This window comes from Nicotiana attenuata, chromosome 2 (genome assembly GCF_001879085.1).
Source record: "Nicotiana attenuata strain UT chromosome 2, NIATTr2, whole genome shotgun sequence".
NCBI classification, from domain to species: domain Eukaryota; kingdom Viridiplantae; phylum Streptophyta; class Magnoliopsida; order Solanales; family Solanaceae; genus Nicotiana; species Nicotiana attenuata.
In genome coordinates, this window is record NC_031990.1 from 53,708,514 (window position 1) to 53,723,960 (window position 15,447).

At 36.4% G+C, this 15,447-nt stretch overlaps 1 protein-coding gene across 1 annotated transcript; it reads left to right on the forward strand.

The window, feature by feature from the left end:
- On the forward strand, positions 9,511–13,639 carry LOC109210195 (receptor protein kinase TMK1-like). The gene is made up of 2 exons (XM_019373573.1): positions 9,511–12,061; positions 12,794–13,639. Exons 1-2 carry the CDS (start codon positions 9,763–9,765, stop codon positions 13,324–13,326), a joined length of 2,832 nt encoding a protein of 943 aa, XP_019229118.1. The 5' UTR covers positions 9,511–9,762; the 3' UTR covers positions 13,327–13,639.

Here is a 15,447-nt window from a genome sequence, read left to right on the forward strand (position 1 = left end):
ATCCATCATGGACGTTATTCTATTTGGAGCATTAGCAGCTGGAATATGACATTTAACTTTGGGTCAGCAATGTGCTTGGAAATATTTTAGAAATGAATTATCACTTGAACTTCAATTTCACATTTTCTTGTACGAGGATCTAGATGTATTCATAATAATTCATTTCACGTATCACTTTTTCAGCTGTCCATTTTCTCCCCCTAATGTCGGGATCACCAACACATTTTCTAACCTTCTTTGGGAACCCATCTTTGTGCATTGTGGCAGCACAACTAAATCATATAGCACATCCATATTTCTAGATGGAATATTTGGTTCCTGACCGTGAACCAATTGTGATGGGGAGAATTTATCATAACTTGTTGGCTAGATGTATACAAGTGCTGTTATATATTAAATAATACACCTCATACCAAATTTCTATTTGGGAGTTTTGTTCTCATAACCAATGGTTTAGCTATAATTGGAGGCATACAATTTCTGCTAAACCAACTTGGATTTAAACCAGTATTATCAAGATAAATTATCATAATATATATTCTGGAACTGTGCTCTAATAATTTGAGCAAACAACCTTGCAAAAACCAAAGTGCAAGTTGATAACAAACGAACATGTGATCATACAATAGATGCATCTATTAAAATCATATAATAGTAAACGATCCACATGGCAGGTGACTGGGCCCATATATATATATATATATATATCACCTTCTATTCGTTCCAGAAATCAAGGGATTCAGTCCCAACCTTAACTGGTATATCTTGAGAATAAGCAGCACAAGAGAATTCTTGAAGAATCTTACTATTTCTTTAATATATGCCAATGTGAATTCTCAATCAATTTTCACATCATAATTGAACCGAGATGGTCAACCTGTCATGCCAACTAATATTTGTTTCAATAAACCTCTAGTTTACTTATGGCATGTGATTCTATCATCATGCTTATACATTTGTAGTACAAATAGAAGAAAAAGTCGGGTAACCTTTCATATTTACCCGGTATGTTATAGTAATATGAAGATAATCAAATCTTCCTTTCTATTATNTTGAGCAAACAACCTTGCAAAAATCAAAGTGCAAGTTGATAACAAACGCATATGTGACCATACAATAGATGCATCTATTAAAATCATATAATAATAAACGGTTCACATGGCAGGTGATTGGTGTGTGTGTATATATATATATATATANAAAATCCAAACTGCAAGTTGACAACAAACGCACATATGACCATACAATAGATGCATCTATTAAAATCATATAATAGTAAACGGTCCACATGGCAGGTGATTGGGCCCTATATATATATCACCTTTTATTCGTTCCAGATCTTAAGGGATTCAATCCCAACCTTAACTGGTATATCATGAGAATAAGCAGCACAAGAGAATTCTTGAAGAATCTTCTATTTCTTCAATATATGCCAATGTGAATTCTCAATTAATTTTTGCATCATAATTGAACCGGGATGGCCAACCCGTTCATGCCAACTAATATTTGTTTCAGTAAACCTCTAGTTTACTTGTGGCATGTGATTCCTCCATCATGCTTATACTTGTGTAGTACAAATAAAAGAAAAATCGGGTAACCTTTTATTTACCGGTATGATTATAGTAATATGAAAATATTCAATCTTCCTTTCATTTATAGTCTCAATATGCCAACCATTTTGGCTAATATATTTGAAACTCAAAAATTTCGTTTGAGACTTACTACAATATCAATGTCATGAACAATTTCATTCATCCGAGTAGTAACAAATTAGCTCTTCCGGAGCTCTTAATTGATTTTGTACTATAATATCTTTTGTCACACCATCCATATGGTGAATGTCTCCTTCACGGAGAAAATCATATCATAATAATTGTCATGGTCAAAATCATCATAAGCAAAATCATTTCTTGCTTTACTTTTGCCTTTAATAACTTTTTATAAGGCATGTCAAATTATTTTTGGCGTACCACATGTACGCGACCAATGACATATTTATTATCTTTATTTCTGTGACGACCCAAAGGGGTCATCACCTGTTTTCTCATCCGTTCCGTCCTTCCGAGGCCTTGAAAACCTCATTTTTACTTGCCTCGATTTGCGTGCGCAGTCCGGGCGCATAGCCGGAAAGCTTTTATGTTGAAATATGTGAATTCTATGAAAAATTTAAAAAATTTTGACATTAATATGATTACAGTAGACTTGGGTCAATATTTTTGGAAAACGGACCCGGACCCGAGATTGGACGGTCCCGGAAGGTCCGTAGAAAAATATGGGACTCGGGCATGTGCCCGAAGTCGAATTCCGAGGTCTAGAGCCCGAGAAATGAATTTTTCTGTGAAATTATTTTTCTAAAATTATTAAGGAAAATGGAAATGAAAATTGATTAAAAGACTGTGGTATCGGGCTCGTATTTTGGTTCCAACGCCCGGTACAAGTCTTAAATATGTGTTAAGCGCTTTCTGTAAAGTTTGGTCGAAATCGGACGTCGTTTGACGTGTTTCGGACCTAAATATCTAAAGTTGGAAGTTTATGAAGTTATAATGAAAAATGATGAATTTGGGGCTTGATTCATTGATTTTGATGTTGTTTTGGCGATTTGATCACTCGAGTAAGTTCGTAAGATGTTATTGAGTTAGTGTGTGTATTTGGTTAGGAGCCCCGGGGGCTCGGGAGTGTTTCGGAGGTGTTCCCGGATGGTTTTTGACTTTGAAAAGTTGCAGAAAATTCAGGTCTGGTGTTCTGGCATGTTGTTCTATGCGATCGCATAGGAGCCTCCGCGATCGCATAGTGTAAATCTTAGGTGCCCAGTTTTACTCAATGCGATCGCATAGATTCACCTGCGATCGCATAGCTTAGCCAATTCCTCCAGTGCGAACGCACCCTTCCTCCCGCGATCGCAAAGCACTAAACCAAACCTGGGAATTTCCAGCCTCGTTCTTCTATGCGTTCGCAGCACCCTTTGTGCGATCGCAGTGGTCAATTTTCCTATCCTTATGCGATCGCATGAGCTTCTTCGCGATCGCATAGAGTATTTTCGCCCAGTTAAATTTTATTAAAAATTTCCAGAAACAGTACACTCGGGAATTCTTCACTTTTCTCACGAGCCCTCTTCTCTCCCAAGCTTTAGGAAGCCATTAAAGCCCCCAATCTTCAAGACCACTTGAGTAAGTAATTTTCCACTTATTTCCTTCACTTTTCCTTCATTAATTAGCAAGTTTCTAAGCCTAAATCATGAAATCAAAGTAGAAATTATGGGTTTTGGGTAGAGTTAGGGTTTTGAGAATTTTGGGTGATTCAACCTCAATTTGGGGTCGAATCTTAAAATAAATTATATATTTGCACTCGTGGGGTTATGGGTGATCGGGTTTTGGTCCGAGCCTAGAGTTTGGACCATGTAGGCCCGGTGTCTAATTTTGGTATTTTTGGAATAATGCTAGAAAATTCATATCTAGGCTATGAGAAATTGCCATTGAGTCTTTATTGATATTGTTGAATTAATTATGCCTAGACATCACTGTATTGGAAGTGAAATCACGAGGTAAAGCGATAGTTGAGGATTAAGTGGATTTCAAGGCTTTGAGGTAAGTGTTTTGTTTAACCCTAGCTTGAGGGAATAGGAGTCGAGTCTTGTTGCTAATTGCTATGTGATCGAGTACAATGTATAGGCATGGTGACGAGTATCTATACATTGGTGTCTAGCATGACCGTGAGTCCTTATAATGTGATTATCATGAACTGATTGTGAATTCCATGTTTATTGGAGTATTTCTATATGTTGTGAATAACATGTGAACGGTAATATGATCATTTGATTTCCTGGGAGCATAGGCTCGAATTGTGATACGAATATTGAAAGTATATGAAATGACTTGTTTCATTGAGGAGCGTCGGCTCTAGTTGTAGTACGAATTGTGACAGTACAAGTGATAATTGAACCTCCAGAGCATTTACTCGAGTTGTGAAGAGAAGAGATCATTATGTTGCCACCTTGACGGGCTATACTGTTTATTGTGATTCCTCTGCATTGTGTTCTTGACGGATACTAGGTTCGCTTAGGTTAATGTTTCCTTGTGTTGTGGGATGACTATAGTTATAGCTGAGATGGTTAAGTAACGTAATAGGCTAGCTATCAATGGGGTGGTTAGGTGAGGTAATCGGTTAGATATAGCTGAGATGGTTAAGTGTGGTAATAGGTTGGTTATAGCTGTGGTGGTTAGATGTTGGGGCTAATGTGGTTATAGTAATCCCCTTGCCGGAATATTTGAGATGATGTTTTGTCCCCTTACTAGGAAGTCGTTATATTGTTGTTTGTGACGGAATATGAGGTAAGAGATTTCTTGGAGCTTGGGCTCCAGTGATATCGTGGGATAAGAAAAGTAAGAAAGAGAAAGCGTTGTTGATTATTCCCTTGCCGGGACGTTTGGTTGAACTTGTTGGATTCTTTCCCTTGCCGGGATGTTTGTCAAATATTTGCTTATTTTTATGCCCCTTTATTGTGACTGTTGTTTGGGGAGTCGGACTGTTAAATGATATTGAGGATCGTGTTGCGCGCCGCAACAATGATATTGAGGATCGGGTTGCGCGCCGCAACAATAATATGTGAGGATCGGGTTGCGTGCCGCAACAATAATATGTGAGGATCGGGTTGCACGCCGCAACAATAATATGTGAGGATCGGGTTGCGCGCCGCAACAATGATATTGAGGATCGGGTTGCACGCCGCAACAATAATATGTGAGGATCGGGTTGCGCGCCGCAACAATGATACATGATAAATGAAATGGGTCGGGTTGCACGCCGCAACAATGATATTGTGGAGCGGGTTGCACGCCGCAACAATGGTAATTAAGGGCCGGGTTGCACGCCGCAACAGTTATTGATACAAATGTGCTTATTGTTGGTATTAGATTCTTGCTCGCTGTAAATTCTAAGTTGCTTTAGTTTGTTACTCTGGATTATTGTTATTGTTGTAACTCCCCATAGCATGTTTTCCCTCCCATGTTGGTGACTGCTTTATATATTCGATTGCTGCTGTATACTTATAACTGCACAAGTTTATGTGGTGTCCAGTCTAGCCTCGTCACTACTTCGCCGGGGTTAGGCTAGACACTTACCAGCACATGGGGTCGGTTGTGCTGATGCTACACTTCTGTGCATTTTTGTACAGGTCCAGGTTTTGAGGAGCAGCAGCAATAGTTCGGGAGCAGACTTTCTTATTCACGAGACGGAGGTAGCCTTGCAGGCGTCCGCAGGGCCCGGCGTCTCTTCTCTATGTTTTCATTTTGACTGTTGCCTTATTGTTTTCGAGACAGATAGCTGTTATATTTCTTTCAGACCTTTGTATTTAGTTTATTCTTAGTGGTTCGTGAGTAATGTGACACCAAATCTTGGGTAGAGGCTATTATTGACGGTTTTGCGTTTTGATTCGTTTTTTTTTTATAAATCAGACTTCCGTTATTATTCTTGTTAAACTTCAAGTTCTAAATTGCTGTTATAAACTGCTAAATTAATTGTTTAGTGATGAAAAGGTAAATAAGTTGGCTTGCCTAGCTACCACGAGTAGGCGCCATCACGATCCCGATGGTGGGAAATCCGGGTCGTGACAATTTTGTCTAAAACCTCCCTTAGAGGTGAGTTGTGGTATTCAGTCAATCTTGCATAGTCATTTCTTATGCATTATTTGAATCACACACACACACACACACACACACACACATATATATATATATATATATATATATATATATTTTCACATTCACTTTCAAGAATGAGTTTGCTTTTACAATGCATATCACAAGTCATATTCTCTTCAAGTGGACTATAATCATATGAGCATGCTTATTATTTTCATACCACATTGATGGCAAACATCACCTTCACATTTTGAGAACCCTTATTGTTCTCATTTTTACAATTACCATAATGATGACTATTATTATTGTCTTTGGCACACCCACGTTCATTGGTCAACCAATTGTCTTCATTTAGACTTATTATGCATCGCTATCATATTCACTTCAAGAATGGAGCAAATCAAGTGGGACAAATTTCATGCTTTTTCATGAAAAATATATTATTTTCCATTAGTCATCATTATATCATCAATATGGTGCATTGGGACTCAAACCCACTGCCTTACCCATATAAAAGCATGTTAGTTTATAATGAATTGGGACTCAAACCCAACTCTTATCATCATGATGCACCAGGCCTTAAACCCGATATCTTATTTTCATAGTGCGATGGGACTTGGACCCACCGTCTTACCCTCAACCAATGTTATCATATTTGATGACATATGAAATAATTATTCCACGCTACATAAGCAATAAAAGTAGTGTTGGCCAAAAATTAGATATCAACATCTCTGTAACCCAACTCAAATGTTATGTTTGGTAGTTTTTAAACAAAGCGAACTAGTTCACAAATATGAAATAAAGTTATCATAATACCTTGATGAAAATCATATATTATAACACTAAAATATGTCTAAACCGTCAATATGTCTAGTTACCTAATATTATGTAATCACTAAATTATACAAGCCATAGCATAACTTAAAAGGTACTGCATGCATCTAGTAACAATACTAGTTAATATGAATACTCATACTAATATGCTCACTACTGTCTTTATCATGCATTTCTAGTAACAATTTGCCATAATGCCCATAACCAACTAATTTTTATTGTGCCAATAATGAGATCAAAGTAACTAGAAAAAAACAAATAAGTATATCTTCTTAAAACTATTATAATAATAGTAATCAGTTACCTTGGACTAATATATTTTCTGTGAGACTGTCACAGGTTAAGAGCCACATACTCTTACTGCTAATAACATAACATCTTTAGGTATGAGCTCAAGGAAACAATAAATTTGTACTTTCTCTCATTAGGAGTTTCATGAACAGAGATTATATAGCCAACCAGTAGCAAAATCCTTTTGATTTCTTCAAGAGCTGATGTAATATGACGTGAATATCTTTCAGTTAGCTATGTGATAATAGCATGAGTTCACCGTGGGTGAAAGGCGAGTGTCGTGCTTTATAAATTTTTCATACCAATTTGATGGTAAATATTTCCTTCACAAGCATCATGCTGATAACGTGTTAAGAAACTTAGCTCAAAGTAATAATATGAAACAAGCAAATAGACAAGAATGTAGGGAGCAAGGGAGGAGAGATTCTTAATTTACATCTAAGTATTTTCAACTTTACAAAGTAATACTTAGTATTGGAAACTTTTCCGACAAATAAAGAGCCTTTGAGAAAAACTAACAAGAAAATGAATTAATTAAAAAAAAAATTAGAAAACGTATCTTAGCATTATATGCCCTTTCACGATGTACAAGTCTCCTCAACCTTGTTATTCCTTTTATTATATTTCATACCATTATTTGAAATTGCTAAATGGAAAAGAAAAACTCATCTCTTCCAGAGGAATATCAGGCACAGCAGACATATGCTTTTTCTGATGCAAGACAATTATGTAGATGTAGTAACTCAATTGGATAGAGACTCGTGCTGATAACGTGTTACGAAACTTAGCTTAAAGTAATAATATAAAACAAAAAGATAGACAACAATGTAGAGATATAGAGAGAAAGAGAGAAGAGATTCTTATTTCTTCCATGTATTCAAGTGTGTACAATGTGATGCCCAAACCCTCTATTTATAGGATGATATAAGTAATACAAAGGGATGCCATAAACATGGTATTAACGATTGAGAACATGGGGGAAGATCATGGAGGTGTGGGAGTTACATCCATAATGGTAAGAAGTAGTGAGAGGTTAATGGAGAAGAGTAGTGGGTGTTACTCCCTTAGAAGTTATGAACATCCACCATAATCAAGTATTTCATAACAGTTTCTTCATTATCAAATTATAACTGAAAAACAAAATGTTTGAAACAAAAAGATATGTTAGCATTCTTAATATCGAAGCTTGCTTCACTATTTTCTAGTCAACTTACTAATAATCTTAATAATACTAATAACAATTATCCGTTTGACAAAATATAGATACTTCTTCAGCCGGATTTAAGAATCTTGTTTTTTATTTATTTATAACATTTGCCAATTATGGAGTTTATACTGAAGTACTGTAACTTCATGATAACGTTATGTTATATCATCACCATCTTTTTCCGTAATAGTAATCAAAATATTATATCTGCCCTCATCATAAGAAAAATTAGTATAACACCACTTGACTTTTCATAAGATGAATAAGATCAAAATGAGGTTCTTTTGGGGTCTACAAAACATATTATTTTCACAAAATCTACTCATTGTTATTTTGTCAAAATCCAATTTTCTTCTCCCTTTCATTCTTTTTTGTATGGTCATTTGGGGCTATTTTCAAGCACACATCCAACAAAGTATGTGTAAACAAATATAGCCAAGTCAACTTATGATGTTTACTGTGCTTACTTGAGTCGAGGGTCTTTTGGAAATAGCATTTCTATCTGCACAAGATAGGAGTAGTGGCGAAGCCACAAGGTCACAAGGGTGGTCAATTGATCATCTTTAGTCGAAAAATTACCCTGTGTATGTAGGTAAAATATTATATTTTAGAGGTATATACATACTGAACACCTTTTGTCGGAAATTTATTTTCACTTCTTTCAAATTTGAACACCCTTGAAAAAATTCCTAGCTTCACCACTAGATAGGAGTAACGTTAGCTTACACACTATCCTTCTCAAACCTTACTTATAAGAGTATACTGGGTAGGTATGTTATTTTTGTTGCTAGTTAACTAATATTAAGAAACACTGATAGCCTGTTTGGCCAAGCTTCTAAAATCAGCTTATTTTGAGAAGTCTTTTTCTCAAAAGTACTTTTCAAAAAAGTGCTTTTGGTGGGAAGTGGTTTTATTTGGCTAAAAATAATTTGAAAATTATTTTTGAGCAGTAATTACTATTTGGCCAAGCTTTTGAAAATTGCTTCTAAGTGTATTTTTCTCAAAAGTGCTTCTCAGAAAAGTGCTTTCGGAGAGAAACTACTCTTTTCTGCTTCTTAAAAACTGCTTCTGCTTCTCCTCAAAAGCACTTTTTTTTCTTCCAAAAACTTGGCCAAACACCTTAATTTTGGCCAAAAGTGCTTTTGGCAAAAAAAAAAAAAAAACACTTTTGGCCCAGAAAAAAAGTTTGACCAAACAGGTTATAAGGATAAAAACCAAAGTTCATCTGCTCATTTTATCCCCAACAATTGAGCTAAATAATGATTTATGATGATTGGTTGAACCACTTGTTAAGTCTACTTTTAAAAGACATTAGTTTCTTCCTGTTAACAATAATAAAAATCATGAATTACAAAATCATATACTACTAAACATACAAATGATTACAACTAGTTAGGGATATATGTATTTATACTTTGGAATTTAACCAAAAAGAAAGAAACAATTGACAAACACAAAAATCAACTGCCAACTTGTCCTTTTTTTAGTACCATGTTCTCAAGAATCATCCAGCTTTTAATTACTGTCATTTTGCTGCTATTTCAACTTCCCATTCTTAGCTTTTCAGTTTTTGTGGGGCCCTTAGTTTTGTGGGGCCCTTTCCCTCCATGTGCTCTTGCTCTCTACTCTCAAACCTTTGCTTCCTAATTCAAACAACTCCTCACATTTCATAATCTTCTTGAAAAACTTTGTTCAAAACTTGCAATAAGCAACTCTCAGTTTCTTGTTTGATGAAAAAAACTTCTTCTTTTCTCCTTATAATCTCATAAAGTTTCAATCTTTACAAGAAAAATGAAGACCCTTATTGGGTTAAAGCTTGTAACTTTTCTGGTTCTTGGGATTTCTGCATTATTTTTTGGTGTAGTACAGTCTCAAGATGATGCTTCAGTTATGTTAGCTTTGAAAAAGAGCTTAAACTCACCTCAAGAACTGGGTTGGCTTGACCCGGATCCATGTAAGTGGGACCATGTGGGTTGTTCAGATGATAAACGGGTGACCCGGATCCAAATTGGTCACAAGAATCTTCAAGGTAATCTCCCTCAAGAACTCTCTAAACTTACTCAGCTTGAGCGTTTAGAGCTTCAATGGAACAATATTTCTGGCCCTTTGCCTAGTTTAAGTGGTTTAAGTTCATTACAAGTGTTAATGCTAAGTAACAATCAGTTTAGTTTCATTCCTGCTGATTTCTTTACTGGAATGTCTTCATTACAATCTGTGGAAGTTGATAATAATCCTCTTCTTGGTTGGGAAATACCTGAGAGCCTTAAAAATGCTTCGTCCCTTAAGAATTTTTCAGCAAATTCAGCTAATGTTAGTGGGAAAATTCCTAGCTTTTTTAGCCCTGATGAGTTTCCTGGATTGGTAAATTTGCATTTGGCTCTTAATAATTTGGAGGGTGAATTGCCCTCTAGCTTTTCTGGTTTGTTGCTTGAGTCTTTGTGGTTAAATGGGCAAAAACTTAGTGGTGGAATTGATGTTCTACAAAATATGACATTCTTGAAAGAGGTTTGGTTGCATTCCAATGGATTTTCGGGCCCGTTGCCGGATTTTTCAGGATTAAAGGATTTGGAGGTATTGAATCTTAGAGATAATTCCTTTACAGGTCCTTTGCCAGCTTCTTTAGTGAATCTTGAGTCTTTGAAGTTCGTTAATTTGACGAATAATTTATTTCAAGGACCAATGCCTAAGTTCAAAGATTCAGTCTCGGTTGATTTGACGAAAGATACAAACAGCTTTTGTTTGCCACAACCAGGTGATTGTGATCCTAGAGTAAATACATTGCTTTCAATCGCAAAAGCGATGGATTATCCAAGGAAGTTTGCGGAGAACTGGAAGGGGAATGAACCGTGTGCTGATTGGTTTGGTCTTACTTGTACCAATGGTAACATTACAATTGTAAATTTCCAGAAAATGGGGCTTTCAGGAACAATATCTCCTGAATTTGCTTCACTGAAGTCACTGCAAAGATTAGTTCTTGCAGATAATAACCTCACCGGTACAATTCCAGAGGAGCTGACCACATTGACGGGCCTTGCAGAGTTAGATGTGTCGAACAACCAAATTTATGGAAAAGTACCAGCATTTAGGAATAATATGATTCTGAAAACTGGCGGTAACCCTGATATCGGAAAGGATAAGAGTGATGTAACTTCCCAAGGCAGTACTTCTCCAGGTGGTTCGCCAGGCTCTGGTTCTGATGGTGATGCACAAGCATCTCGTAAGAAGTCCAATCGATGGATTGGAATTGTGTTATTTTCTGTAATTGGGGGTGTCTTTGTGCTTTGTTTCATCGGTGCAGCAGCTTTCTGTCTGTACAGGAGCAAACAAAAGCGTTTTAGCCAAGTGCAAAGTCCAAACACCGTGGTGATGCAGCCGCGCAATTCTGGTTCTGACAATGATAGCGTGAAGATCACAGTTGCCGGGTCCAGCGTTGTCAGTGTTGGTGCAGTTAGTGAAGTTCATACCGTTTCTACTAGTGAAACCGGTGACATTCAAATGGTTGAAGCAGGGAATATGGTGATATCCATTCAAGTACTGAAGAATGTGACCAACAATTTTAGCGAAGAGAACATACTAGGGCAGGGAGGCTTTGGTACCGTCTACAAAGGAGAGTTGCATGATGGAACGAAGATTGCCGTCAAGAGAATGGATTGTGGATTCATCGCTGGGAAGGGACTTACTGAATTCAAATCCGAGATTGCTGTTTTGACCAAGGTCAGGCATAGGCATCTTGTTGGACTACTTGGCTACTGTCTTGATGGGAACGAGAAGCTTCTAGTCTATGAATACATGCCTCAAGGAACATTAAGCAGTCATCTTTTCAACTGGAGAGAGGAAGCGCTGAAACCCCTGGAATGGACAAAAAGATTGACCATTGCATTAGATGTTGCTAGAGGTGTAGAGTACCTCCATAGTTTAGCCCACCAGAGTTTCATTCATAGGGATTTGAAGCCCTCAAATATTCTACTAGGGGATGATATGAGGGCTAAAGTTGCAGACTTTGGCCTTGTGCGACTTGCTCCTGAAGGGAAAGGTTCTATACAGACAAGGATTGCTGGGACATTCGGATATCTGGCACCAGAATATGCAGGTATTCATTTTGCTTACGGGTTTGTGCCTTCTGATGCTAATTGTTGCTTTAATATTTGTATGCAGTTTGTGCCTAAATAAACTTGTTTTTAAGTCCAACCTCTAAAGTATTAGTTGTGTGAAGCTTAGGAGATGGATCTCAGGAATGCTTGTTGAGAATTAGCAGTCATTTGGCCGATAAGAGTCAGATGGTTTCTTTTCCTTTTTTTTTTTTTTTGATAGGTCGATAAGAGTCAGATTGATCAGCTGTCCGTTTTATAATTGGTCTATCCTATGTGTGCAAATTTATCTGTTGTATATAGTTATGTTTCCCTCCCTTAGTCAAGTCAACTTATGCTAAAGTCCATAGGTAAGAACTTGTCATTCACGTACGACAATTACTGTATTATATCAAATATCCTTGATCCTATCGACCCCTTTAGAGTTATGATCACTTAGTTTCTGCAGGTTGATACCCATACTACAGGACACGTTATTTCCTGATGCTTGCTTTACACCATCATTTTCTGCTTTAGCACAATCTCGCGCTTTGAAGGTCGCTATTCCCCTAAAAGAAAATCCTCTTGTTTTCTTTTTCCTTATTTTCCCCTTGGTGAAAGTCAAGAATCTTCAAATATAGCCAACCGAATTCATTACTTGCATCTTGCTTTCTTGATTGTGATATGATCAGGGAATGAGTTCTTCGAATGTAGATACATCATATTAACTTGTTTTCTCTTGATTTGTTTGCCAGTAACTGGGAGAGTTACAACCAAGGTGGACGTGTTCAGTTTCGGTGTGATTTTGATGGAGCTCATCACAGGAAGAAAGGCTCTTGATGAAAGCCAGCCTGAGGAGAGCATGCATCTTGTATCGTGGTTTCGAAGAATGCATCTGAATAAGGATACATTCCGAAAAGCAATCGACCCCGCGATTGACCTGAGCGATCAGGAAACACTCGCCAGTATCAGCACCGTTGCTGAGCTAGCCGGTCACTGCTGTGCAAGGGAGCCATATCAAAGGCCCGACATGGGTCACGCTGTCAATGTTCTTTCATCTCTTGTGGAGCTCTGGAAACCATCCGAGCAAAGCTCAGACGACATATATGGCATCGATCTTGATATGTCACTGCCTCAGGCTCTTAAGAAATGGCAATCTTATGAAGGTTCTGCTCACATGGATTCATCCTCTTCTTCTTACCTTCCTAGCTTGGATAACACTCAAACTAGTATACCTATTCGCCCCTACGGATTTGCCGAGTCATTCACATCTTCTGATGGCAGGTGAGAAGTTGGCATTCTTTGATCTAGGTTTGGTTGTTCATTCTCTCTGTTTCTTCCTCCTTGCCGCGAGTCGCAAACAACATTTTTTTATTTTTTGTTTTCTGTTTTATATTCCTGCTTTTTTTAACTCTGATGCTTTGATTTAGTGTGGATGTAATGTAGTTTTGGAACATTGCTGGATAGGGATTTTTCGGCTTAAGATTTTTCTTGTCTTCTGACTCTTTTGTATAATGAATCTCTTTCTCTTTGTATTCTTGAATTGCTCTTTTAGGAAAGCAGAAGTTACAGGTTGTATTGAAATGTAAAGTGGCTTTGAATTGTGCAAAATCATAAAGTTAGCTTTTTCTTTATAAGGGTCTATGCTTTTTCAAGCAACTGTGAAATTTTTGTTATGATCACAGTTCAACTGCAGACTGCCTTTTGCCATCACTGATCAACAGCATAATGCCTGTAGCCATAAAATTTGGGACCCGTTTGTGCATAGATTTTTTCTTTCTTCCTTTTTTTCCGGTAATTTTTTCCAAAACGTGTTTGTCCATAAAATTATGTACGTTTTTGAAGATTTTGCAAATATAAGTTTTTCAAAAACCAAAAAGTAGTTTTTTCAAAAATTTTGGATTTTTTTTCCCACTCACAATTTGTAATATTTTTCAAATGAAATGCGTGTCCAAACATAATTTTAAATTCTCAATATTTTCAAAAATTATAATTTTGATGTCCAACCTCCTACTTAGTACCCTTGGCTGAAGTCCTTATAATAATGAAAGTACATTAAGGTGAAATGGGCTTTTACCATAATGACAAAATCTTTAAGATTTTTAGGCCAGGTGCATGTGATTTTCCAATCATGCCAAATTGCAAACTTTCACAAGTAACCAAAAGTCTGAGTTCCACTAAAGGAAGTGGTCCTTGTCATGATAAAAGAAAGCAATCTCAATTTTATTTGAAAAAAAAAAAAAATGAGAATGTGGTGCTGAATTCTGCACTTGATTCACATAGTCTAGAGGTTAATGAAGTGGTATCATTAGACTAAGGTTCAATTTTTAATAAAGACAAATAACGCTAGATGATTTTTTTTCATCGACCTAAACCTGATAGGTAGAGTTACCTAGTACATGTGTTGATGCGACTTGTGTGCAAGCTGACGCAAACACTACTTTTATGTATATGAAAATGTAAGTTTTTAGCTGTTCAAGATCATACATCTTTTTGAAGCAGACATTAAAAGCATCTTTCTCATATCTAGAATTGATTATTTCTAGTAACCCAAAAAAAAGTTGATTATTTCTCTAAAAAATAACACATCCACAAATAGCCAGTTTTGGTAAGATAAGAAAGTCATTTTCACCAAAATGAGTGAACCCAAAAAAGAAAAGAGGAATATTATAAACTCAAATAATTCCAAGAGAAAGAGAGGACAGAAACAAACAAAGAGCATGTTCTATTGTTATCCATCATATGATTTGAAAAATGATGGCCTCAGAATATTTTTAGCTGTGAAAAAGAGCTGGTCACATGTACACATTTAATGTCGAAGGTAGTACATAATATATGTGTTAGGAAAATTTAGTAATTTTGGTTCAAATCTTGCATATGTATTTAGAAACACTAACTATAAAATTATATGCAGAATCCAGTTATCGGTATTTGAAATCGTGTCCTAAAATCCAAAACGAATATAGTTCAGATCTTAACTCCACCTTACATATTCTCTGACTTAGCTTGTTCACATGAAATTAAAAAAAATGGTGGATCAACAGTTAAGGCTTCACATGCAGTGGCGAAGCCAAACATGTTGTCTATGGTTTCAGCCGAACTTAGTTTTTATTTATCTTTACAAATTCATTGAATATGTAAAAATTATTAATTTATAATCCAATAACTTAAAAAATTTAAATTTTCGAATTCATAAAATTCAAACTCTTAGTTCCGCCTCTATTCACATACAACTTTTCTTCATGACCAATTTATTGATGAAGCTTATATCATCCTTATCTGTGTCAAATGTCAATCATTGAGGATATTATCTAAAACTAATAGCCTAAGGGCCAAGCCTTTGGATTCTTAAAAAAATGCGTACAACTTATCTTGAAGAGTTATATGGTGTTTAGGCAGAACTTTGGGG